The sequence below is a fragment of the Octopus sinensis genome, linkage group LG19 (assembly GCF_006345805.1).
Source record: "Octopus sinensis linkage group LG19, ASM634580v1, whole genome shotgun sequence".
In the NCBI taxonomy this organism is placed as follows: domain Eukaryota; kingdom Metazoa; phylum Mollusca; class Cephalopoda; order Octopoda; family Octopodidae; genus Octopus; species Octopus sinensis.
The window spans coordinates 52,559,734-52,582,450 of record NC_043015.1 but is presented as its reverse complement, the minus strand read 5'-3'; the positions used below and the strand labels follow the sequence as shown (position 1 = coordinate 52,582,450).

General features: G+C 35.0%; 1 protein-coding gene across 16 annotated transcripts in view; it reads left to right on the top strand.

The window, feature by feature from the left end:
• Positions 1–22,717, top strand: part of LOC115222086 (muscleblind-like protein 1) — a 357,773-nt gene that overhangs the window by 270,515 nt on the left and 64,541 nt on the right. For 14 of the 16 annotated variants that reach the window (XM_036511148.1, XM_036511149.1, XM_036511150.1 and 11 more), the window contains one exon: positions 12,784–13,026. The exons of the other annotated variants lie outside the window; for them this stretch is intronic. In XM_036511148.1, the coding sequence (XP_036367041.1) occupies positions 12,784–13,026 (243 nt within the window). The remainder of the gene's footprint in view (positions 1–12,783; positions 13,027–22,717) is intronic. 16 annotated transcript variants of the gene reach the window in all.

Here is a 22,717-nt window from a genome sequence, read left to right as displayed (position 1 = left end):
TTGTTTCTTTCTTATTAATTATTTTATTTTTTTCTAAGTTTGTATGTTATTGAATCCTGATGTTTTGAACTTAGATTTTATCTTTTAAAGAAAACCTATCTAATAAAAGTTTAAATTCAGTGAGGAATATTTGGATATAACCCATAGTGGTCTTAAATAGACATCGTCATTTTTCTATGTAGTGTGTCAAGAATGTCGTTGGAGTACCATAGCTCATTTAAGAATGGAATCTACCTTAACCCTTTTATTACCATATTTCTGTTGAGATGCTCTGTGGTTCTTTCAATTAATTTTAAATATAACAAAGAATTTAATAAGCTAACTTAGTTATCATTAAGCTAGGATTAGGAATATAAATTGTGACTAGGGTTTTGTGGAAGATTTTAATTCAGAACTTTTGAAAACAGGACATTTGTACTACAGAACCAGTGGCGGTTTCAGACAGGTTGGTATCAAAAGGGTTAAAGACTTGTTTAACTAATAATTTAGCACTGCAATATAGCTATCACTCTGCCATAAACATTTCATGTGAGATCAAGTAAAACAGCTCATTCAGGATTAGAAACTGCATTGCAAACTTGTCTAACCAGCAATTTACCACCCCTCTATGCTAGTCACTGTTCTATTAAACATAGAGAATACACATGGATGTGTAAAAAAAAATCAATAGTTAAAAGTTTGTAAGATGTCTCTTACAGACACTGGACTTCCTGTTTGGTCTGGCTTAGTTGGACTGGGGTGGTGTTCTACTTTGTCTTGTCTGGTTTGCTCTGTACTGCTCTGAAGACTTCCTGTTTCTGTTTTATGTAATGATGTTGAGACTGAAGTCAAAAGTGTGCTGGAAGGGAATGTGAGGTTTGTGGTGGGCAGAGGGTTTAATATGGTCGTTTTCTGAGAATGAGCTGCATGCACATTGGTTTGTTTGTGTGGTGGTGGTGGTGCTGGTGATGGTAACGGTGGGCAGAAGGATGTGCGTATGTGATGTCAGTAGCTGTGAGGGTGGTGTTATTGGTGGGTGTTGTCTAATGAGGTTGGCAGAAGTGTGTGTGTGTAGGAGATTGTGCCCAGAAGGAATTGGAGCTCTTTAGGAAGTGTGTATGTTTGTGTCTCTATGTAAATATATGTGTGTGTGTGTGTGTGTGTGTCTCAGTATAGGGAGTGGTTCAATGATGGTGGTGATATTGAAGGCACCAGCAGAGGAAGGGTCCTTTATAAAGGTGGAGCAAAGAAGTAAATTTGAATTGCATGATTGGCTTATCTCATTGTGGTGTATAGGTGTTAGTGGTGGTGGTGGGATGGAGGTGTTGATGGTGAAGACTGTGGTAGTTATAGTGGTAGTATTACAGATGTGTTGGCAGTGGTGAAGGCTGTAGTTGTGCTGGTAGTGTTGGTGTTGTAGTGGTGACAGTCCTGATTGTATATTATAAGCAGTGGTGGTAGTGTTCATAGTGTAAGTGGTGGTGGTAGTAGAAGTAGTAATGTGGATTTGTGAAGCAGTGGTGTTTGTACCGATGGTATAAACAGTGTGCCAACAGTGTAGTGGTATAATAGCACTGGTAGCTTTAATTGGTGGTGGTGCTGCTGCTGTTTTAAGTGAGGGTAGTGATGCTTATGGAGTTGCTAGTGATAATGTTGATAATGATGGTGAAGATTATAGTTGCTGTCGGTGTAAGTGGTGGTGCTGTTTACTGTAGCAGTGTTTATGGTGGGGGTAATTATGCTAGTGTTGTGGTGATGACAGTTGTAGTGGTGGTGGTAACCTGGATGGGGAAGGTGGAGGCTTAAAGGAGACAGACTGCAAAAATATATTGTCTTGAACTTGGTTTGGGCAATGTAGCTGTCTCAAGTAGGGTGATGGTGTCTAGAATAGTGATGTATAGATGGATGGCAGCGGTGGTGCTGAAGAAATCAGGAAGGTGTGAAAGACTTAAGCAGAAGGGTACAGCACTCTCAAGGGGACAGAGTTGCAGCCAGTCTTTTCTTCATCTCTACATGGGGCAGTGGGTAGTGGGCAGAACTGGCTGGGTGTTACATAGACAGAGTGGAAATGGGAATTGTATTAAGAAGGCCTAGAAAGGATTGGTGGTGGGTAGCTGGTAGGCTATCTTGGTGGTGTAGCTTGCACTATAGAGTGTGAGGACAGCAGCAGGAATTAACAAACAAAAAAGGTGGCTGAGTGCATTGTGGGTTGATCTCTGCTATTGCTGCTTCTGTTGTTGTTGTTGTAGTTGTTATTAACTTTGGGTGAGTGGTGGGGATGATAAACTAAAGTACCATTCAAGCACTGCGATCACTGTAATCACCCCTTTTCAGGCCTTGTGCCTTTATTAGAAACAAGTATTCGGTGTGTGTGTGTGTATATATAAAAGGATGTGTCTGTGTGTGTTGGAGAAGAAAAGAAAGCTAAAATAGTTGGGCAGCGTCACACGATATAATGACTTTTCAAAAACCATTCTTCAAAGAACTGTCGAAAGGAAACTAAGAAGTGGACAAAGGAAAAGTTGGACAGACCTTGTCAAGAAATGGACAGGCAAATTATTAGTGGACACCCAACTTCTGGTGGACAACCATGACAGATCAAGAAAACCGGGCTACAGTATGTCACAACTATATGCATTTCAAGTGAGGTAATAAGCTGAACTTTGTCCTTTGAACAGCAAGCTGCTCAATTGGCAGACATGGTTTGGGGCAATGAGCTGTTAACAACCAATACTATTTTTGTATGATAGTAGATCTTGTTTACAATTAGTGTGCACATGTTTAAGACGTGGGAAATGCACACAACATTCATATACATAAATACACATACACACATGACGGGCTTCAACATAGTTTCCATCTATCAAATTTTACTCACAAGACTTTGTTGAACTTGTTGATGGGACAGTTGATTCCTGCCAATGGTCAACATGCTAGGAACAAACCTTAAACCATGTAGTTCCAATGTGAACTTAACCACACACCCTCTACATATATGTGTGTGTGTGTGTGTATATATATATGTATGTATATGTATATCTGTATATGGTTACTCCAACTGCTAACTCTACTTACCTAAATATATATACATATATATATATATGTGTGTGTGTGTGTGTGTGTATAAGAAAATGCAATGACAAAAGAAAAAACAATCATCTTATGAATTTCAGTAGCTTACAACTGCTTCTACTATAAGATGCTCATAGTTGAGTACCTGAGTAGCACCTTGTAGCTTCATCGGAACACCTCAAAGTATGAAGTACTATATATTTGGAAAAAAGCATTTACATTTATGCATACACACAGAAATGCATTACCAATGAGAAAACAAACATGGATATGAGAAAACAAAACCCAGGAGCTCCCTCCCATAAATAGAAAAAGATTAATGCTGAAGTGTGTATAAGGATAGGTATACTCAAATATAGAGAAGCAGTAATTAGATATCATTATCATTGTTTAATATCCATTTTCCATGCTGGCATGGTTTGGACTGTTTGACTGGGGACTGCCAAGCCAGGAGGCTGCACCAGGCTCCACAGTAAAAATATATATGTATGCATATACCTACACATGTGAATATACCCACAGACACACACACACACACGTCAGCATATACATATTTTTACTGATAGATCCTGTTAGTGATCGCTTATTCTTTTGTCATCTTATTGTACTCGACTAACGCTTCGTTTTGAAGTATGCGTATATTGAGTTCTACACGAGGTTATTAGTTTCACACTGCCTAAGTGAAATATATATATATGTACACACATACATATATACATATACATATTTGTGTATATGCTTATGTTTATATGTGTACACGCACACACAGGCAAAAACATGCAAAGGATGTCTGCATATTGAGGTGTTCATGTGTCGCAGTTTTCGTGTGTGTGTGAATTGCTGTAATAAATGGTGTCTACCTCAATGCATCTCTTGGGTGTAACACGACAATAAATGAGTATGGACAAGTAGAATGAAGAAATGATTTTATTTCTTTCTGTTCATCTTAGTTGTTTCTTCTGTTGGGTTGTTGTTGTTGCTGTTACCACCCTTGTCATTCCTACTCGTTTCTTCATATCATTTCCTCTCTTCCCAACTTCCTTCTTCCTCTCTTTGTATAGTTATATATACTGTGCATCCTGGCTTCTTGCTTCACAGTGTGTGTGTGTGTGTGTGTGTATATATATATATATAAACATACACAGTACACAAAGACATGTGCAAATATGTCTAGATAAGTCATGCTCTAACATGGCCATAGTCCTTGGGTTGTGTGTGCATGTATGTGTGTGTGTTTATTGATACATAAACTGTACATGTCATCTTTATCATTATTACTTTGTCTACATCTCCATGTTTGCATGGCTAAGCTGGACTTTCTTCAACATATCACTCTGTTATGGTTCTTTCTTATCTCATTCATTGGTTCACTCTACTGAGATCCAACTTTCACTTCTTACGATGCTCTTCTTGACTTTGCCCCTTGTGTGGCTTCCTTCTGCTTGGATCACTTGGCTGATTCTTTTTTTTTTTTTTAACCAAATGACATCCTCTACACAGATCGCATGTCCTTATCAGTGCAGTCTGCACCTTCATATGCCACATCTGATTTCTCTTATACCCAGGTTTTCTTAGCTCGTTTCGGTTCTCTGCTTAATGCACTGTAACATTATACATTATACATCCACCAGTATTCACCTCATTTCTTTCCAATTTTCACCACATGTTCTTTGTATTTAGTGCCAATGTTTCACTGCTGTGATGCAGTACACTTAACATGTGTGTATGTGCATGCATACTTACATATCCATATATATATATGTGTGTATGTGCACATACTTACGCACCCATATAATTATATATATATATACATACATATATATATATATATACTGGCTTTCTGTCAATTATAATGATGTGTGTTCCAGTTGATGTGATCAGTGGAACAAGCCTGCTCGTGAAATTAACTTGCAAATGACTGAGCACTCCACTGATGTCATTCAGAGGGAGATTTAGCATGGCACAGAATGTGACAAGTTTGGGCCTTTGAATTAGAGGATTACAAGCGCAAACCATTTTCACCAACTGAGTGAACTGGAACAATGTGAAATAAAGTGTCTTGCTCAAGGACACAGTGTGGTGCTGGGAATTAAACTCACAGCCTTACGATTGTGAGCCAAATGCCCCTAACCACTAAACCTTGCACCTTTACACACACACACACCCATATATATATATATGTATGTATGCATGTATATACATGCACACACAAGACATACATACATATAAACCTTCACCAAAACTATACTCTCGATTTAAATCTATTACTTACAATCATTGGAGCACTTTAATACATCACCCACAACCTCAACATTGATCTTGAGAAATTGGGCTTCACAAAACAGTAAAGAACATGGCTTGTCTAATTAATAAATTACAGCTATAACGAGCCATTAACATTGCTCTGAGAATATGTGTAACATTCCAGAAGTTTAGCACCTAATAAGTGCATATATGCACACATATAGACATATAGAACCATATATAAAAAGAAATCCAATTCGTGCCTGCACAGTATATACATATATGCTTGCATGCTTATATGTGTACATGCACACACCACTACCTGGCTGATGTCTAAATTCCAATGAAAGATCCTTATTCCTGAGCTAGTAACTGGCTCTCCATTAATGAGAAATTCAAATGATACAACCAGAAAAGCTTACATCCATTTGTGTGTGTGTGTATTTATATATATATATATATATGTGTGTGTATATATATATATATATATATATATATATATATATATATATATATATATATAAATCTTCACACACAGCTATCCATCTTGTTCAGATATAATAGCTATCTTTTTTTTTTTTTTTTATATTTTCACACTTTTTTCTCATTTTTAATATCTTCTTATTCAGTCTAGACTCCGCCTTCAAAGTTTTAATAATCATTACAGTATGCCAGATTTTTCTTTCCTTAATTTTTTTTTATATTTATAAACTCTTTTTGTTTCTAGAAAGTTCCCTGTTCAGATCTCATTTCATCTGATAATTTCTTTGGCTCCATTCTTAGAGGTTTTTTTAGGTTTATTTTTATTCTTTCTGTTGTTTTACTCGGTGGGTGTATGTGTAAGGTACAGGGCATAAATGTGTATATATGTATATGATTGTGTGTGTACGTATGTATATGGTTGCGCTTGTATGTGTGTGTGTGTGTGTATATATATATATATATATATACACACACACACACACACGTGTAAAATTTTTTTGTTTATGTTCATTATACTGGAATACTATTGTCAAGAGTGCATCTGTGTGTAATGAATGATTTTATGCGTATGTATCTATGTATTTGTGCAATGTAGGCTGTGTCTGCATTGTGCATATATGTTTGTCTGCGTGTGGTGTATATATCCTCTCCTGTGTATGTATGTCCATACAGATTGTTGAACACTGAGTTTGTAATGTATATCTTATTGTGTGTGCGTGTTTGGATCAATGTGTTTGTGTTCACACACGTCTGTGTGTTTGCATGTGCATGCAGGTGTTGACGAGTGTGAGTGCATGAATGCATCTGTATTAGTTCTGCGCTTCATTTCTTCTGATACTCTCTTCAATTCACCTATGGTTAAAGATCTCATCTATTCCACTCTGGAGTAAAATGATGAAGCCAAGAACAGTTCATTCTACAACCAATGGATAGAATAATTACTTTTTTTTGTGTGTGTGCTCACTTTTTGTCTTCTATATTTCATTCTTGTCTTCCCCTTTCTTTTCTGTTTGCTGCCGTTTGTGAACAATATTGTATAAAGAGAGTGTAAACTGCTCCTGAACATGGTTGCTGTTTTTACAGGCTACTCTTCTACACAATGCCTGTTTTTCTCTCTCTCTCTCCATCTATATATCTATCTATCTGTCTGTGTATGTATATATATATATATATATATATATATATATTATATGTATATATATACACACACACACACACACACAAACACACGCATATACATGGTTGCTGTTTTTACAGGTTGCTCTTCTACACAATGCCTGTTTTTCTCCCTCTCTCTAGCTATATATATCTATATATACATATACACACACTCACATGCACAGTTTTCATTTCCACCATTCCTCTTATGAAGGCCATCTATGCCTTACTACAGGATGTTCTTTTCTATATTTGCTATTAGCTTTTCTTCAAATATTAAAAGAAAAGTTGCTATTTAGCATCTTTGTGGTTGTCTACATAAAACATTGTACCTTCCACCATGTTTCTTCCCAAATGTCCTTTGAATAGGTTGTTTACTGGTCAAATGACATTTCTTGTGAGAACATTCTGCCATCTTTGCTGAGTGAATCATTTTTTCTTCCCATCGTTTGTCTTTAAAATCTTCTACATTTTGTGTTTAATAAAAAAAAAAAAGAATTCCACATCACACTATCTTCCTTCACCATTTTTTGCTTAAAACCTCTTCTTATCAGCTTGGTTTCAAAAACAAGTTCATTTACACTACCTTGTCATTATCTTTTTGTTTTGTGTTCAAATTGACTAGATCCAGCCTCTCACACCTGCCCTATAATATCAATCTAAACGTAAAATCGCATCATTGAAATCTCAAAGTTATGAGATAATGCGTGATTAATTCAAAACAGTGTGAATAAATAAGGATTACATTTGACAGTAATCTGAACACTAAAGGGTTAAAAATCCTCTCCTTTCCATCAACTTGGTACTAGACTATGGATTTGGTTCTTTCCAAAGCTTTCTGTTTCCACAATCACACCCCTAAACAATACCCTTCTTATTGGATGTCTTTGTAAAAAGTGGGCTTTTCCTTTGCTACTCTTCATAAATATTTTCCTTTCTAGAGATTTGTTTCTAGATAAATGCTCTTCTTTCTGTCATCTTCCTGCAAAAATGTACTCTAAGAATGTGGTATTTTGTTTTCTTCCCAATGAATGTCTGCCCTTATACCAGTTGCCCCCCCCCCCACAAAATGTTCTTTATGTCAACTGAGTCTTTCAGTGATGAACTTTCATCCCAATATATGAAAACCACTCTCTGTTGTAATTTATAATCTGCCCAAAAAGAGAAAAAAAGGCATCTTGTATTATAATCAAAATACCACTCGCATCACCCATGAAATATTACCTATATCTCTGTGTGGGTCTTTGGCAGCTTGAGTATTATGCATTACCCATAGCTGTATGTGTGAGTCTTTTCTGAGTGTGTGTTTGTGACTGTGTGCATGTATCAGTCTGCCAGAACTAAATAGTAATGATAAAAGCTTTATGATTAAGCAACTGTTGATTAATTACTAGAAGTTAAGACTGCAGTTATTTTTATCAATACCTCCTCATCATCATATTCATCGCTCTCTTTCTGATTTATAGCAATTATCTTCTTTCATCTATCTTAATGGTACTTCACTTTAAATTCTTGATTTTATTCTTTTAAACTGCTCATTTCATGTCTGTAAGGATTATATATATCAAAGCCAGTTAGTCTTAGCAAAGTTTTTAAGTCTTAAGATGATTGTCAACACCAGACACTTCAGCAGAATGAAGGAACTGTTGTTAATATTATGATCATCATTGTTGTTGTGTCACAGTTTATCCTAACAGATACACCCTCCCTCCTTTCCTACTTCTTCTGTATATAGAAATTCTTATAATTATTCTTAATAGTTCTGATTCTTTGTAACATTACTGTTTTCATATTTATTTATTTTATTTCATTTTAATGAGATATTTTGTTATTATGTAGAATATGTCTTCAATTTTATGCTTGGCCTTTATTTAAATCCTCTTTTGTGTTTCATCTGCTTTTTTTATATATATATATTATTTCTATGAACTGTGGTGTTTTAAGCAGAACAATTGACTCCTCTCATTCCTAGTGTCATTTACCTTTTCTTGCCAGAACTCATATACTTCCCACTTTCTCCTTAAAAAGACCTCTTTGTATAAAACTATTGGAAACCTAAAACAGGAGTAGAACCATTGCCACAATTGTGATACAGAATTCAAGTCCTCAATCATCAATGGAGTATTGTTACTATATTGTTACCATAAATAGATAACATAGGAATAAGGCCATGCATTTGGTTAGGAGGGGGAAAGGAGAATGCCAGATTAATTCAACACCAAATACAAAATAGTAATTTCCAGCATAGACACAAGGCCTGAGGGGCTTGAGGGCCAGTTGATTATGTTGACCTCGGCGTTTGGCTGATAATTTATTTCATCAGTCCTGGAAGAATGAAAGGCCAAGTTGACATTAGTAAATTTGAAATAAGAACATAATCATACAGAATTAAAAACTGCAAAGCATTTTGCTTGGCCCTTTTCATTTCTGTCAACCCACTGCCTAAATATAATACTAATAATAATAATAAGTAGTGGAGATACAACAATAGGTCACAAATTTGGACGTGAGTGTAGTTTGATGGTATCCTTTTTTATTACTTGGTGCCAGGTATTTATTTTATCAGTTTCAAATAGATAAAAAGCAAAAAGTCAAGATGATGATGATAATAATAATAATAATAATAGTGGGGGTGCATCATAGCCATTTGTTGGGGTTTGAATAATTTACCTTTGGTGTTTCGTTCAACATCCTTAAAAAACCCTTATTCAGGGACCATTTGAATGGGATGGGCTACTTAACCTGAAGAATATTCTCACTGGGCCCCACCTGCAAGGTCATGCGCTGTTTATCTTGATATGAGATTACCATGTCACACACACATGATTGCGATGCATGTGCCTGGGGTACCCTTATCAACCGGGTAGTCATGATGTGTTATGTGGGCTTTGTATATTTTACCCCAGTGTCACTTTGATTGCATGCACTGCTCTCTCATTCAATAATAATAATAGATGGAATACTTACACTAGACTGATTGCACTGATAAGTTGTAATATTTGTATTTCTGTGAAATAATCTATTTTTCACAGACATTGTTAAACAGCAGACCCAGATGTTTGGATGATAACTGTCTTATTTTTTTGTCCTGAACACTACCCAATGAATTCTTCTGCTTTCAAAATGGTAGGATGTGATTTGTGAGACATTTGGTTGCTTTTTTTAACAGGCCAAATGATCGTGTAGATGCTTGTATGGACAAATATGATTTTATGATGTTCATGCCTTTCCTAGTACAGGTTTTAGCTTAAGTTATGTTAATAGTTACAATTGGAAATGGAAACCAGGTGTGAAACGTAACTTTTCACAATTCTATCTTAATTCTCACCTAAATGCAAGACCACATAAATTGTATTCTTTGGACAAGACTTTTGAAGGTTTACTTATTCTTCTTTTAGAAAATGAGAGTTCCAAAGTTATCATACTCTGTTGTTGTCTGTTTCTACTTTTCTCTTGTGACACCAGTAACTGGCAAGTCGTATTTGGACAATTAATGTCTCCCTTTCTTCTCATGTGAACAGAGAATGTTTTTACTTTTCCTCATTGTTATCATCTGTCATCTCCATCTTCATCAGCCATCATTATTGTCACCTTTGTGATCATTTTAAAGTCAATTTTATAGTTAGCACTATGTCTGTAAGCATTATCAATCTTTTTTTCTTTCTCTTTTTACATTATGCTATGTCATTTATGATATGTGTGAAGGATAGTATTGGTTGGTAGTGAACCTTACATTGCACACTAAAAAAAAGTTTGGAGTTGTTGCGGAAAATCTTTTCAGAGACTACCATATAGCTTGAAGAATTCACTCCTAGTGCATCATAATATGATGAAAGAGGTAGTAAGAGATTTGACTCCAGGTAAACGTATTGATCAAACAAACCTATCTTCAAAGATATTCCAACTTTGGCCATCATGACTCTTTACGAATTAGATTAGGAATTAGATCATTTAACATATCCTTACCTTTTTCAAAAAGGTAGGGTATTGTTTGAGGAGGATTTTGTAGCTCAAGTACCCATGTAAAGCTTCTGCCGGTTTTTCTCAGTAATGGATAAGTACTAAATACAATAGCTGAAAGATGGAAGCACTGTGTTTAAATTCTTTTGGTTTTCATATAGTGATTGAGAAGAGGTATAATAAACTTTGCTTTGTTGGTAAACTCAGAAAAAGTTGAAATCTGCAATGCAATCCTATGTTCAGACACACTCTAATTGTCCACAGCTGCCTCTACTAAAAGCTGTTGCTTGATTTGTCTTACGCTGTTGCACTAATTGACAGCTATGTGAATGAATGCATTAGGTTTGCAAACAGGCACAATACTGATTTGGGTATTAGTAATGCTTGAAAGATGAAAGGCAAATTCGACTTTGTCAGGGTTTGAACTCAGAACATATAGGACCATAACTAATTAAATACTGCAATTTACTGCCTTTGTCAACATAATTATGCTAACAGCTACCATCATTACTGATGATATTATTATCAAAACAGAATCTAGCGCAGCCATTATCCCTGCTTCTTACACTATCATCACCATCATGTCATCACTCTAAAGGATCTTACTTTAGTCATTGGCTAATAGATTTTTTTTAATCCTTATTTCCCAAAATTCCAATCCTGCTCTGGCATTTGTGTTGCTGCTAGTCAGGCTGCGACTGCTTTGCCCCTTATATACATATATCCAATGCAATCTTCCACTGACCAACCTCTGTATTTTGTTGCAGTTTGTTGATGCTTCATTGCTTTCTGTTTCCTTAAGCCCTGAGCTCTGTTTTAACTTACTGGGATTACAGCATAAATACATACTTCAAATTATTTTTAATCCTTTTAAATCACACAACACAATCTTCAAATTCTAAGAGAACCTTGTAGTTTAAGAATGAAGCACTTAATCCACATGTCAGTTTCTTCACATGATACCATATCACAGCTTTCAAATTCATGGTGGAATGCTCTCAAATCATTCTAGATTACAAATACTGTTCATATTGTGTCTCATCTTTTGAGATACACAGTGAAAATTATACTTGAATCATACCACACTTGCTTTCCTAGCTCATCTTTTGAGCTACATAGCAAAATTTATCAAAATCATAACTTACCATCTGAACCCCATGTGAATGTTCTGTGTAAGAATAACTCACTCACCCTCTGATCAATATATGAGTGTCTTTACACTATACAGGTCTCAATCTTGAGACAACATGGTGAAAATATTCTCCAATCAGGCTATACAGGCTTCATCTTTTGAGTTTGTAATTTTGTCAAATAATACAGCAACACATTCTCAACTCCTGTGAATCTTTTTATCTCTGTATGAAACATATTCACACCACAATTCCACGTGAATTTATTCACACTTAACCAAATCATAAACTTTAGACACAGATGAAACCTATTGAAATACCACAATGCTATCTTCTGGACATGAACATTCCTGATAATATACAAAACACACTCTTATATTTCTGATCCATTGACTTGTGAATACCTTCACAAGAATATCATACAATATCATACCCTTCAGATCACATGAAGAATCTCTTTTCAAGTCACGTTCGACACCTTGACTCCATGTGGATATTGGAATGGATATTAGACTCCATGTGGATAATGTATAAAATATACAAACAGCATGCTTTTTGATCTACATGTGAATTCCTTTTGGTGAAAACCCACTTAAATTACACACCACTCTCTATCGAGTTCATATTCTAATTTGTTCAAACAGAAGAAACAGCAACCTTCTATTACTAACATTTTACCGGAAAAAAAGAAAAAGAAATACAAGTTTCCTTTTCTCATTTTTTTTTTCCTTTTGCTATTTCTTTCCATTTCTTTCAGGTATGTCGTGAATTTCAAAGATGTACTTGCACGCGACAACCTAATGATTGTCGCTATGCACACCCACCTGAAAATGTAACAGTCGACCCTTCCGACAACATGGTAACAGTTTGTATGGATTACATGAAGGGAAAGTGTACACGGGACACATGCAAATATTTTCACCCTCCACATCACCTGCAGGCACAGATTAAAGCTGTGCAACAAAGGGCTAATGCTGTAGCTGTGCCGACTCGAGCTCTGGTAGGGTGGACACTGCTTGCCGCTAGTGCTGCAAAAATTCTTTCATTGCTTTTCCGTCCTGTTGCCTGCTCGTCCATCCCTCCTCCAACTGACTGTCCCCATGTCCCACCCCCAACAATACAACTTTCTGTCCAAATGTCCATTTGTACATCGTCTCTCTCTCTCTCTCTCTGTTTGTATCCATTGTCCAAGATCTATCGTAACGCTGCTGCTGCTCCTCCCCCCTCTCTCCTTGTCGCACCTTGTTCACGCTGTGGATGTTTTGATCTTTTATTGTTATTATTACCTCTGCCTGCATTGTTTTCTAGTTGGGGTTGCAAGATATTTATTTATTTATTTATTAATTATTATTATCATTATTATTATTGTTATTATTTGTTACAATCCCTAACTTGCGTTAACATTGTTTTTCCAATATATTTTAATTATTGCTCTGTTTGAAGACTGGTGTAATCAAGCTACTGCCACTAGCATTACAACAACTACTACTACTACTACTACTATTATTATTATTATTATGGCACTGGATGGCACAATCAAGATGTTAGTTAACCAAATGCTCAGCAGCATTTCCTACAACTGGGGTTGATTGATTGCCTTTCGTCCTTCTGGGCTCAATAAAATAAAATACCAGTTATGTTCTGAGGGTAATTTATTTAACTAACTCCCTCCCACAAATTTCAGGCTTTCTGATTAAAATTAAAACAATTTTATTTTTAAATATATTCATTTAATGCTTTCTTTATAGATAAATAAAACATAAAATAAAGTAAACATTATTATTATTAGGACAGAGGATTGATAAAAGGATTTGCGTTGGGGAAAATTCCTTACTGTATTTAGTCCCAGCTCCTTGTGTTCTGGGTTCAAGTCTGCTATGGTCAACTTTGTGTTTTATCCCTCCAATTTCATAAGATGAAGTAAAATACCAAGGTCATTGGTATAGATTAATCCCTATCATTCATAATTGTTAGCTTTGTGCTTAAAAATTAGATATAATTATTTATTTATTTATTATTATTATTATTATTATTATTATTATGGTCATCGGCCTCAGCATCAGCATCGTCAGCATCCCTAATGTTACTTGCACGGTCTTGCTGTATCTACTATTATCCCTGTTATGCAAATGCATTCTTTGCCTAGACAAATTGGTCATCTGTCAGTTAAAGTTTTACTCTTTATAGTCAGTCACTCAGGATAGTAATTAAGTCTACTGCCATCATCATCGTCTTCATAACCATTTTCATCAGTACCGATTATATATATATATATATATATATATATATATATATATATATATATATATGCATATATTTACTCTCTGACAGATTTTTGGGTAATGATTGTTTCCACCATGTGTATATGCTGTCCACCACATTGGTTGGGTAGTTGGTTGCTATGGGGGTTGAAGAGAGAGAGTCAAGGAAGAGCCAAGTTTGTGTAGACTTTTCTAATGATGACTGTTGAATATGATACTTTAAAAAAATATAGCCACGAAGGACAAAAAGCCATCACCTAGAAGAGAAAGCAATAAGAAGAGGATATCATCAAAACCTTAGAAGTCTTTCTTCAATTATTTTTGATGGATTTCTTCAACTGGTATTTAGTTACACTTGCATGCAGACAAACATGCTCACACTCACCAACACACAGTGTGAACAAGAAAGCAATATAAAAAACAAATACAGAAAGTCAATTTATTTCTGTCATTTGAAGAACAGAAATGAGAAAGTGAGAAATGCAGAGTAACAATTTGTGATGATTTTTCAATGTGTGTGTGTGTGTGTGTGTGTGTTGTCCGACACTTCTACACATCTGACATTTCACCACCTGGGAGTTAAAGAACATTATAGAGTTGCTATGTGATGTCTTCCATATTCTCTTATTCCCATTGTCCCGTCTTCCTGCTTACTAAGTCCCAAATGGTAAATTGTATAAGAATTAGATGCAGGGTGAAAATGAACAAGTGTTTGTTACACTAAAGGATATTTTGATTGCAGAATGTTGGTAAAACAAAAGAAGAAAAAATGTGGGAATAGCATCATCATTCATTCAACAGCCAGTCTAACCCTCTAGCATTTTAAACTGGCCATGTCTGACCCAAATATTCTACCTGTTTTATGGTCAAACCAGACAGATCTAACCTCTCACACCCACCCTACATGGTCATTCTAAAAATAAATAAGCATTATATATGACAGAGTAATCTTAATACTAAAAGGTCAAAGGACTTGCTAAATGAATAAAAATCAATCAGAGTTTAGTGTAGTCAGTTCTAGATCTGTCTTAGTACATATATCATAATGGACATTTCTTTGTCCCATTGTTTAAACAGTGGCAAAACCTCAATGTGGAAGCTTTGACAAGCTAGATATAGTTGCTAAATATTCTTTAAATCATGTCTTACTATCTTAGAACAAGAAGTATCATGGCTTAACTCACTCTTGCAGAAAAGCCACTTCCATGGCTTTTTGCAGGATAACGGTGAAGTGTGTTCCAATAATGAAAGTGGTTATTATTTTACTAAATCCTTCAGAGTTTGGTTTTCTTGATAATTTGTCAAGGCACTTAGATAATGTACTTCATTTGGAGTTATGAAAGAATGAACTATTACCTAATAGATCAGCATCTCAACTTAAGAATAATTTCAGGGTTCCAGGTGCAAATTTAGGATATTACTTTGAAGAAACTTGTTTTTAAATTGAAAAAATTCTTTATTGGCATTTACAGTTTTTGTAGATTTATCTTCCTTTATATTGATTTTAAGGATGCTAATTAATGTAGAATTGTTAATTGGCAATAGAGTGCATTGTATACAAAACTATGTTAATGGGTAGAGGGATACAGAAATGACAAAGAAATACTGATTATAGATCAGTGTTTTGAATCTGTTTTCTCCAGATGTTAAACCAGGTGATTGGTTTCTTTTTTTCTTTATTTTTTTCATCCATCCATCTTCATCTTCTCTGCCTGCTATTTGTAAGAGGGTGGCAAGGGGGTAGCATCTTCAGGCACCTCCTCCATACTGTCCTATCAAAAGCAACCATCATTAGCCTTTCTGGATGGGTTCCCAGGTGTGACCAAGTAAATCTACGGATATTATTTAACCATCTCATTCTTGGACTATCCCTCGTTCTTCTGCTGGTTGGCTCAGCTTAAACAATCTGTCTTGCTATTCTTTCCTATGACATTCTAAAGACGTGTCCATTGTACTGGTGCTGTGACCTCTTAACATAGAAAAGTAGTAGCTGGATCAGGAGAGACTCCCTGTTCTCCGAACTATGCACCCTGTTGAGCAACATTGCTCCAAGGATCATTTTGAGGAACCTCATTTCTGTCACTAGTATTTGCAACCATACTCTTTCAGCTATTACCCAACATTTATGAATGACTATGAGTGAAGATAGGCACAGAAACTGAATTGAAGATATTTTCATCTTTTTAGAGTTATCTTTCTTTCCTCCAGTTTTTATAAATGAGAATTACGTGTTGTGTACAGTGCAGTTTCTGTACATGTGAGAGAAAGAGAGAGAGAGAAAGAGGGGAAAAAGAAAGAGACAGGGGATAGAAGAAATACATCTATATTGCTAGGTAGAAGTCCTCAAAAACATAACCATAGAACAAACACCAGAATAAATTACTATGAGATTTCTTAGTTGAGTTTATTTTTGTTGTCAGTCTTTCAGCTTTCCAACTCAGTTGTCAAGCTTTTCAAGCATATCATCTCATACTGATTGGAATGGTGCATTTTTATCTACAGACTAAAAGTAAATTGATTCCTGCTGATAGTTCTTCAAATGGAGTTTATCTATGAAGGTTTATTTATTTATATATATATATATATATATATCTATCTGTGGTTGTACTGGTTCTTGTGATTCTTCTTTTTCCATTTGTTAATTCTGTATTTATATTTCTATAGATTTTACACACATACATCAATTATATCATATTCTGTGTATGTGTGTGTGTTTGGAGTTTTGTTTTGTTTTGTTTTTTTTGCATCTGGAACAGTAGTTATGCAATTATAAGATTGAAATTCTTCTGAAAGTTGTGTAGTTTGAAAATAATTAGCCTCAAGGAAGAGTATATCTATCATCCATTACATTTTTTTTAAATGTACTCACACTTGACGAAGAATGAAAATCAATTTAATGTTCGCTTAGGTTTTATTTCCATCTAAACTAAAATAAGGCCATTTTCTTCTTTTTCTACTTCATCTTCCTTTTTTCCATAACTAATTCTTTTTTTCTTGTAATTTTGAATCTTTTTTCTTTTCGTTCTTATTTTGTTTATTTCTGTGAAATCTTCGTGAAAATAGCCAAAGTGCTCCAATTGAGTTAGCCACTATAAATAACACATATCTTTTTTCTTCCTTTTTATGTTTTTAAATGAGCTTTTTGCCATAAAAATGTTTTCATTCTAATTATGTGTTTCCTGTTATATTTAAGTTGAAAATAGCTGGTGCTAGATTTGATAAAAAAAATAATAATAATTCTAGGATGGTTGTTGGTTTTATTGTTGTTTGTTAGTATTATTTTTCTTTACCTTTTTCTGTCTTTTTTTTTTTACTTTTTCATTCATTAGTATTTAGGGTTAGTGTGTAGTGGTAGGGCTAGTATATTCAAGTTTGTATCTTTTTATTTTTTTGTTTCATTTCTGTGTGTGGGTATATAAATATTATTAATTAGGCCTGGAGGAAAACAAAATATATATTTCTTAACCACCAGAAGTATGGATGAATTATCTTTTTTTTTTATATATATACTACTGCTACTATTGGGGAAGTCTCTAATGTGGTCGTTCAACCTGATAGAAATAGCAGCTTGATCTCCATCAAATTTCAACGTAGCACCTGAAAAAAATGTCATTTTAGATAATTTATTTTGGACACAATAATTGAATAAGATGGGATGGTCATGTCTGGATTTTCTCTGATCATAGATTTGTTTGCTCAGTTTATATTGACTTGGGACTAAACAACAACAACTGTACATGATTGAAAATATATGAACAGTATAGGCTTTTTGTGTTGTTGATGACAGTGAGATGGATTCTAGCCAGAAGAATGAAAGCCAAAATGGTAAATAGTCTTAACAGCTCCGATTGTAAGACAAGACATCTGTTCTTTGTGTCTGGAGAGAAAACAATATGTCCTCTGTGTATTTCTGTCTTTGATATTCTCACCATTTGCTTATTTGGTCTATTTTTATGAAATTGTAGTCTTTTGTGTTTCTTATCCTTACTCTGGTTTGTTGATTTTCAATAAAAATTTAGATGTTAATTGTAAAAACAGGGAAGAAAAAGAAATCAATTTCCTATAGACAAAAGAATTTGTGATAGTGAGATGTGCGCGTGTGTGTACACATGAGTACCATATGTACAAATGTTCTTTGTGGTCTTCTTTTCTGTGATGGTTAGGTATGGGTATGGACAATAAGAAATACAGTACTTTGAACTTAGAAACATCATACTAAGCCGGTTAAGAAACCACTGTATAGTCACTCAGTTGATTAGAAATAACTTTTTATTCCTGTGTGGGTGACAGAATAGAGTACCTGTTATGTACTAGCATCAGTAAAATCAAGTAATTCTTAGCAGCATTTTGTCTGTCTTTATGTTCTGAGTTCAAATTTTGCTGAGGTTGATTTTTGCTTTCAATCCATTCAGAGTCAATAAACAGTGGGATTGATGTAATCGATTTAACCCCTCCCCTGAAATTGCTGGCTTTGTGCCAAAATTTGCAGTCCGTATTAATTTGGTGGATTGGGACAATTGTTAGAGCTCTGGAAAAGATATTGTACAGCTTCAAGTTGTGGTACTTTACATTCAGAGTTCAAAATCTTGTGGAGGTCAGATTTACTTCTGATATTTGTGTGGTAGATTAGATTATCAGCAGATTACATTGATTCCGTCTTCTTCCAGAATAGATATTATAAAGACTATATCTACAACTCTGGATGAATTATATTCAATATATTCTTTACCCAAAGTGAACTGAGACGGTTATACTCTCAACTGGCAGTGGTTAAAGTTGACGACTCTCTTTCTCTCTCTCTCTATCTCTCTCTCGCACACACACGAATGAGGAAGTTTTTTCACAGCTACTCAAACTGCAAGACATAGCAGCCTACACTCCCTCAAACCCCAGCCTGCTATCTCACATATTGTACACATTGGACAACTTAATCTCTTACACACAGTATAGGATTTGATGATCATGGCTGGAAAGGCATTGATCATAGGTCTGCTAAATCAATGCTGATTTGGGTATTGAGAACAGACAACTACAATCACATCACATTCTCACAGACATACAACCAATCTGTTTTTAGATTTTATACACGACACAAATGTTGCAGATGACAAAATCCAAAGGCAAACAACTTCACACCTAGTTTGGTATCAAAGAACAAAAGGACATATTTGTGGATGGATGGATTGTGCAATGTGGAGTGTAATGGTGATGATGGTAGAGGTGAAGGAGAATAATGATGATAATAAAAAAAAAGAAGGGAGCTAATTCTTGTTTGTGCAACCAATGACCAACGTGTATTCTAATCTTTTGTTAAGGCTTTGCTGCACACCGCTTGTTTGCAATGCTTGTGTATAATACAGCACCATTTGTTAAATAACCTGCCTGGAATTTATTATTATTAATTATTACCATCCTTATTTATTATTATTATTATTTACACTTATTGGTATCAACTTTATCTTCATCGAAATCATAATCGCATTCATTTCTGTATTTGTATAGTTTGGACTAGCTAATGAGATTAGACTATTCATACTGATACACATGTACATATGAATAATATATGTATAATATAGTCAGTTAATTAGACATGTAGAAATTAGGTATAAATAGAAAACGAATACATACATAGAACAATCTATATTTATTGTACCCCCTATCTATGTCAATTTTTCTATGTGCTTCTGGCTTGCATCACTAATATTACAGAACCTTTTGTAGTATATGTATGTATGCTTGCTATCCCTCTGTCACTCCAAATTGCTGCTGCATCTCATAGCATTCCCCTATATTATAAGCGTCCTGTGTGTGTGTGTATGTGTATATATATATATATATATATATATATATATATATATATATATATGTGCGTATATGCACACACATTGCCGCATGTGTATATGTATATCCACATATGTATATTATATGCAATGATGTGTGGATATATGTATATATATACACCCTGAAATTTTGCAAACTTTAATCTGTGTTTGCTCACACTCTCCGTAACCTTACTTCGAATATCCTTCATTCTGTTACCATCATTATTATTATGAAGGTGGTGAGCTGGTAGAATTGTTAAGACACTGGATGAAATGCTTAACGGTATTTCACCTGTCATTACATTCTGAGTTCAAATTCCGCCATGGTTGACTGCCTTTCATCCTTTCAGGGTTGATAAAACAAGTACCAGTTGAATGCTGAGGTCAATGTAATTGACTCATCCCCACCTCTCCCAAGATGCCCATGTGGCAAAAAATTGAAATATTGTTATTAGCATTTCATCCATCTTTACGTTCTGAGTTCAAATTCCGCCATGGTCGACTTTCCCTTTCATCTCTCCAAGGTTGATAGAATAAGTACTAATTGGGCACTGGGTTTTATATATTTGACTAGCGCCACCCCCACTGAAAAAGACAAAAAACTCCAGGCCTTGTGCCTGTACTAGAAAGAATTATTATTATTGGCTTGCAGTATTTCTTCAAATTCTGCCATTGTCATTTTTACCTTTCATGCTTTTGGGGGTCAAATGAAATAAAGTAACAGCCAAGTATTTGGGTCAATAATATCAACTATACCCTTCCCCAAATTTATGGATGTGTGTCATTATTATTAAGGCAGTGAGCTGGCAGAATTGTTAGCATGCTGGACAAAATGCTTAGCTGCATTTCGCCTGTCGCTACGTTCTGAGTTCAGATTCTGCCAAGGTCGACTTTGCCTTTCATCTTTTTATAGTCGATTAAGTAAGTACCAGTTGCACACTGGGGTCAATGTAATTGACTTAATCCCTTCCCCCAAATCTGAGGCCTTGTGCTTCCAGTAGAAATGATTATTATTACTATATGTCCTGGTGGCAAATAAAAAGAAATTGTTGTTATCATTATTATTAAATCCGAGATCTGGCAAAATTCTTAGCACGCTTAGTGGGATTTTGTCCGGTTTTACACTGAGTTCAAATGCTGTCACAGTTTACTTAACTTCTCATCCTTTCAGGGTCAATAAAATAGGTACCAGCTGAATACTGGGCACAATATCATCAACTTAGCCCCCCCCCCTGAAATTCCTGGCCTTTTTACCAAAATCTGAAACCATTATTATTATTATCATTATTATTATTATTATAATTATTATTCACAAGGCTGCAAGATGGCAGAATCATTAGCATGCCGGGCGAAATGCTTAGCAGTATTTCGTCTGCCATTATGTTCTGAATTCAAATGCTGCCAGGGTCAACTTTGCCTGTCATCCTTTCAGGGTTGATAAATTAAGTACCAGTTACACACTGGGGCCAATGTAATCGACTGGCCCTGCTCCCCAAAAATGTCAGGCCTTTTGCCTATAGTAGAAAAGATTATTATTATTGTCATTATAAAGATAGCATGCTGGGCAAAATGCTTAGTAACACTTTGTCCACCTTTGTGTTCTGAGTTCAAACTCCACCAAGGTCAGCCATCTTTGCCTTTCATCCTTCCAAGGTTGATAAAATAAGTACTGGTTGAATATTGGGGGCAATGTAATTTGACAAGCCCCCCCCAAAAAAAAATTTCAGGCCTTGTGCCTTTAGTAGAAAGAATTATTATTATCATCATTGCAGTGAAGATAATTGTTGCCATAGCAATATTTTTGATAGTAGAGACCATATATCTCTCTTTCTCATATATTCTTTCTTTTCTCTTTCTCCCCCTCCCCCTCTCTATTCAAATCTTGCCACAGCCCAAGTTCTGCTTTTGTATGTAGGTTTGGGAGGCAATAAAGTATGTACCAGACATGTTCTTAAATCGAAGCAAATCTGTATTTTTTTTTTTTTTTTCAATTTTGTATTTTCAATTTCCTTATTTTGGAACAAAAAAATATTCAGGAAATGAAAGTACAAAGACTAAAACAAGGAAAGACAAAAATTGTCCTGGAACATTTACTGTATGTTTGTATCTATGCATTTGTGTGTGTGTGTCTGTATGTATCTGCACAAATGTAGATATATATATATATATATGACTAAATACATTTATATATATACATGTATACATGTGTATGTATGTGTGTGCACATATGTAGATATATATATGTCTAAATACATTCATATATATGTATACGTATATGTGTGTATGTATGTGAATGTATATATAATATAGTGTAACATATTTTATATATGTGTATGTGGGTGTATATATATGCGTGTGTGTGTATATATGTGTATGTATGTTTTTGTATGGATGTATATATATATGTGTAGATGTCTTTGGGTGTATATGTATGTATGCATGTTTTGGTCATTCACTCTCATTCGCTCTGATATTAAAGTGTCTCTTGGCAGCTATTTAAGGACACTGTTACTTATGTGATAACCACACCCTATCACGACCCACATGCAAAAATAGATGCAGACTCTCAAACGAGAGTAAATTACTCATCAGAAAAATAAAGAGAACT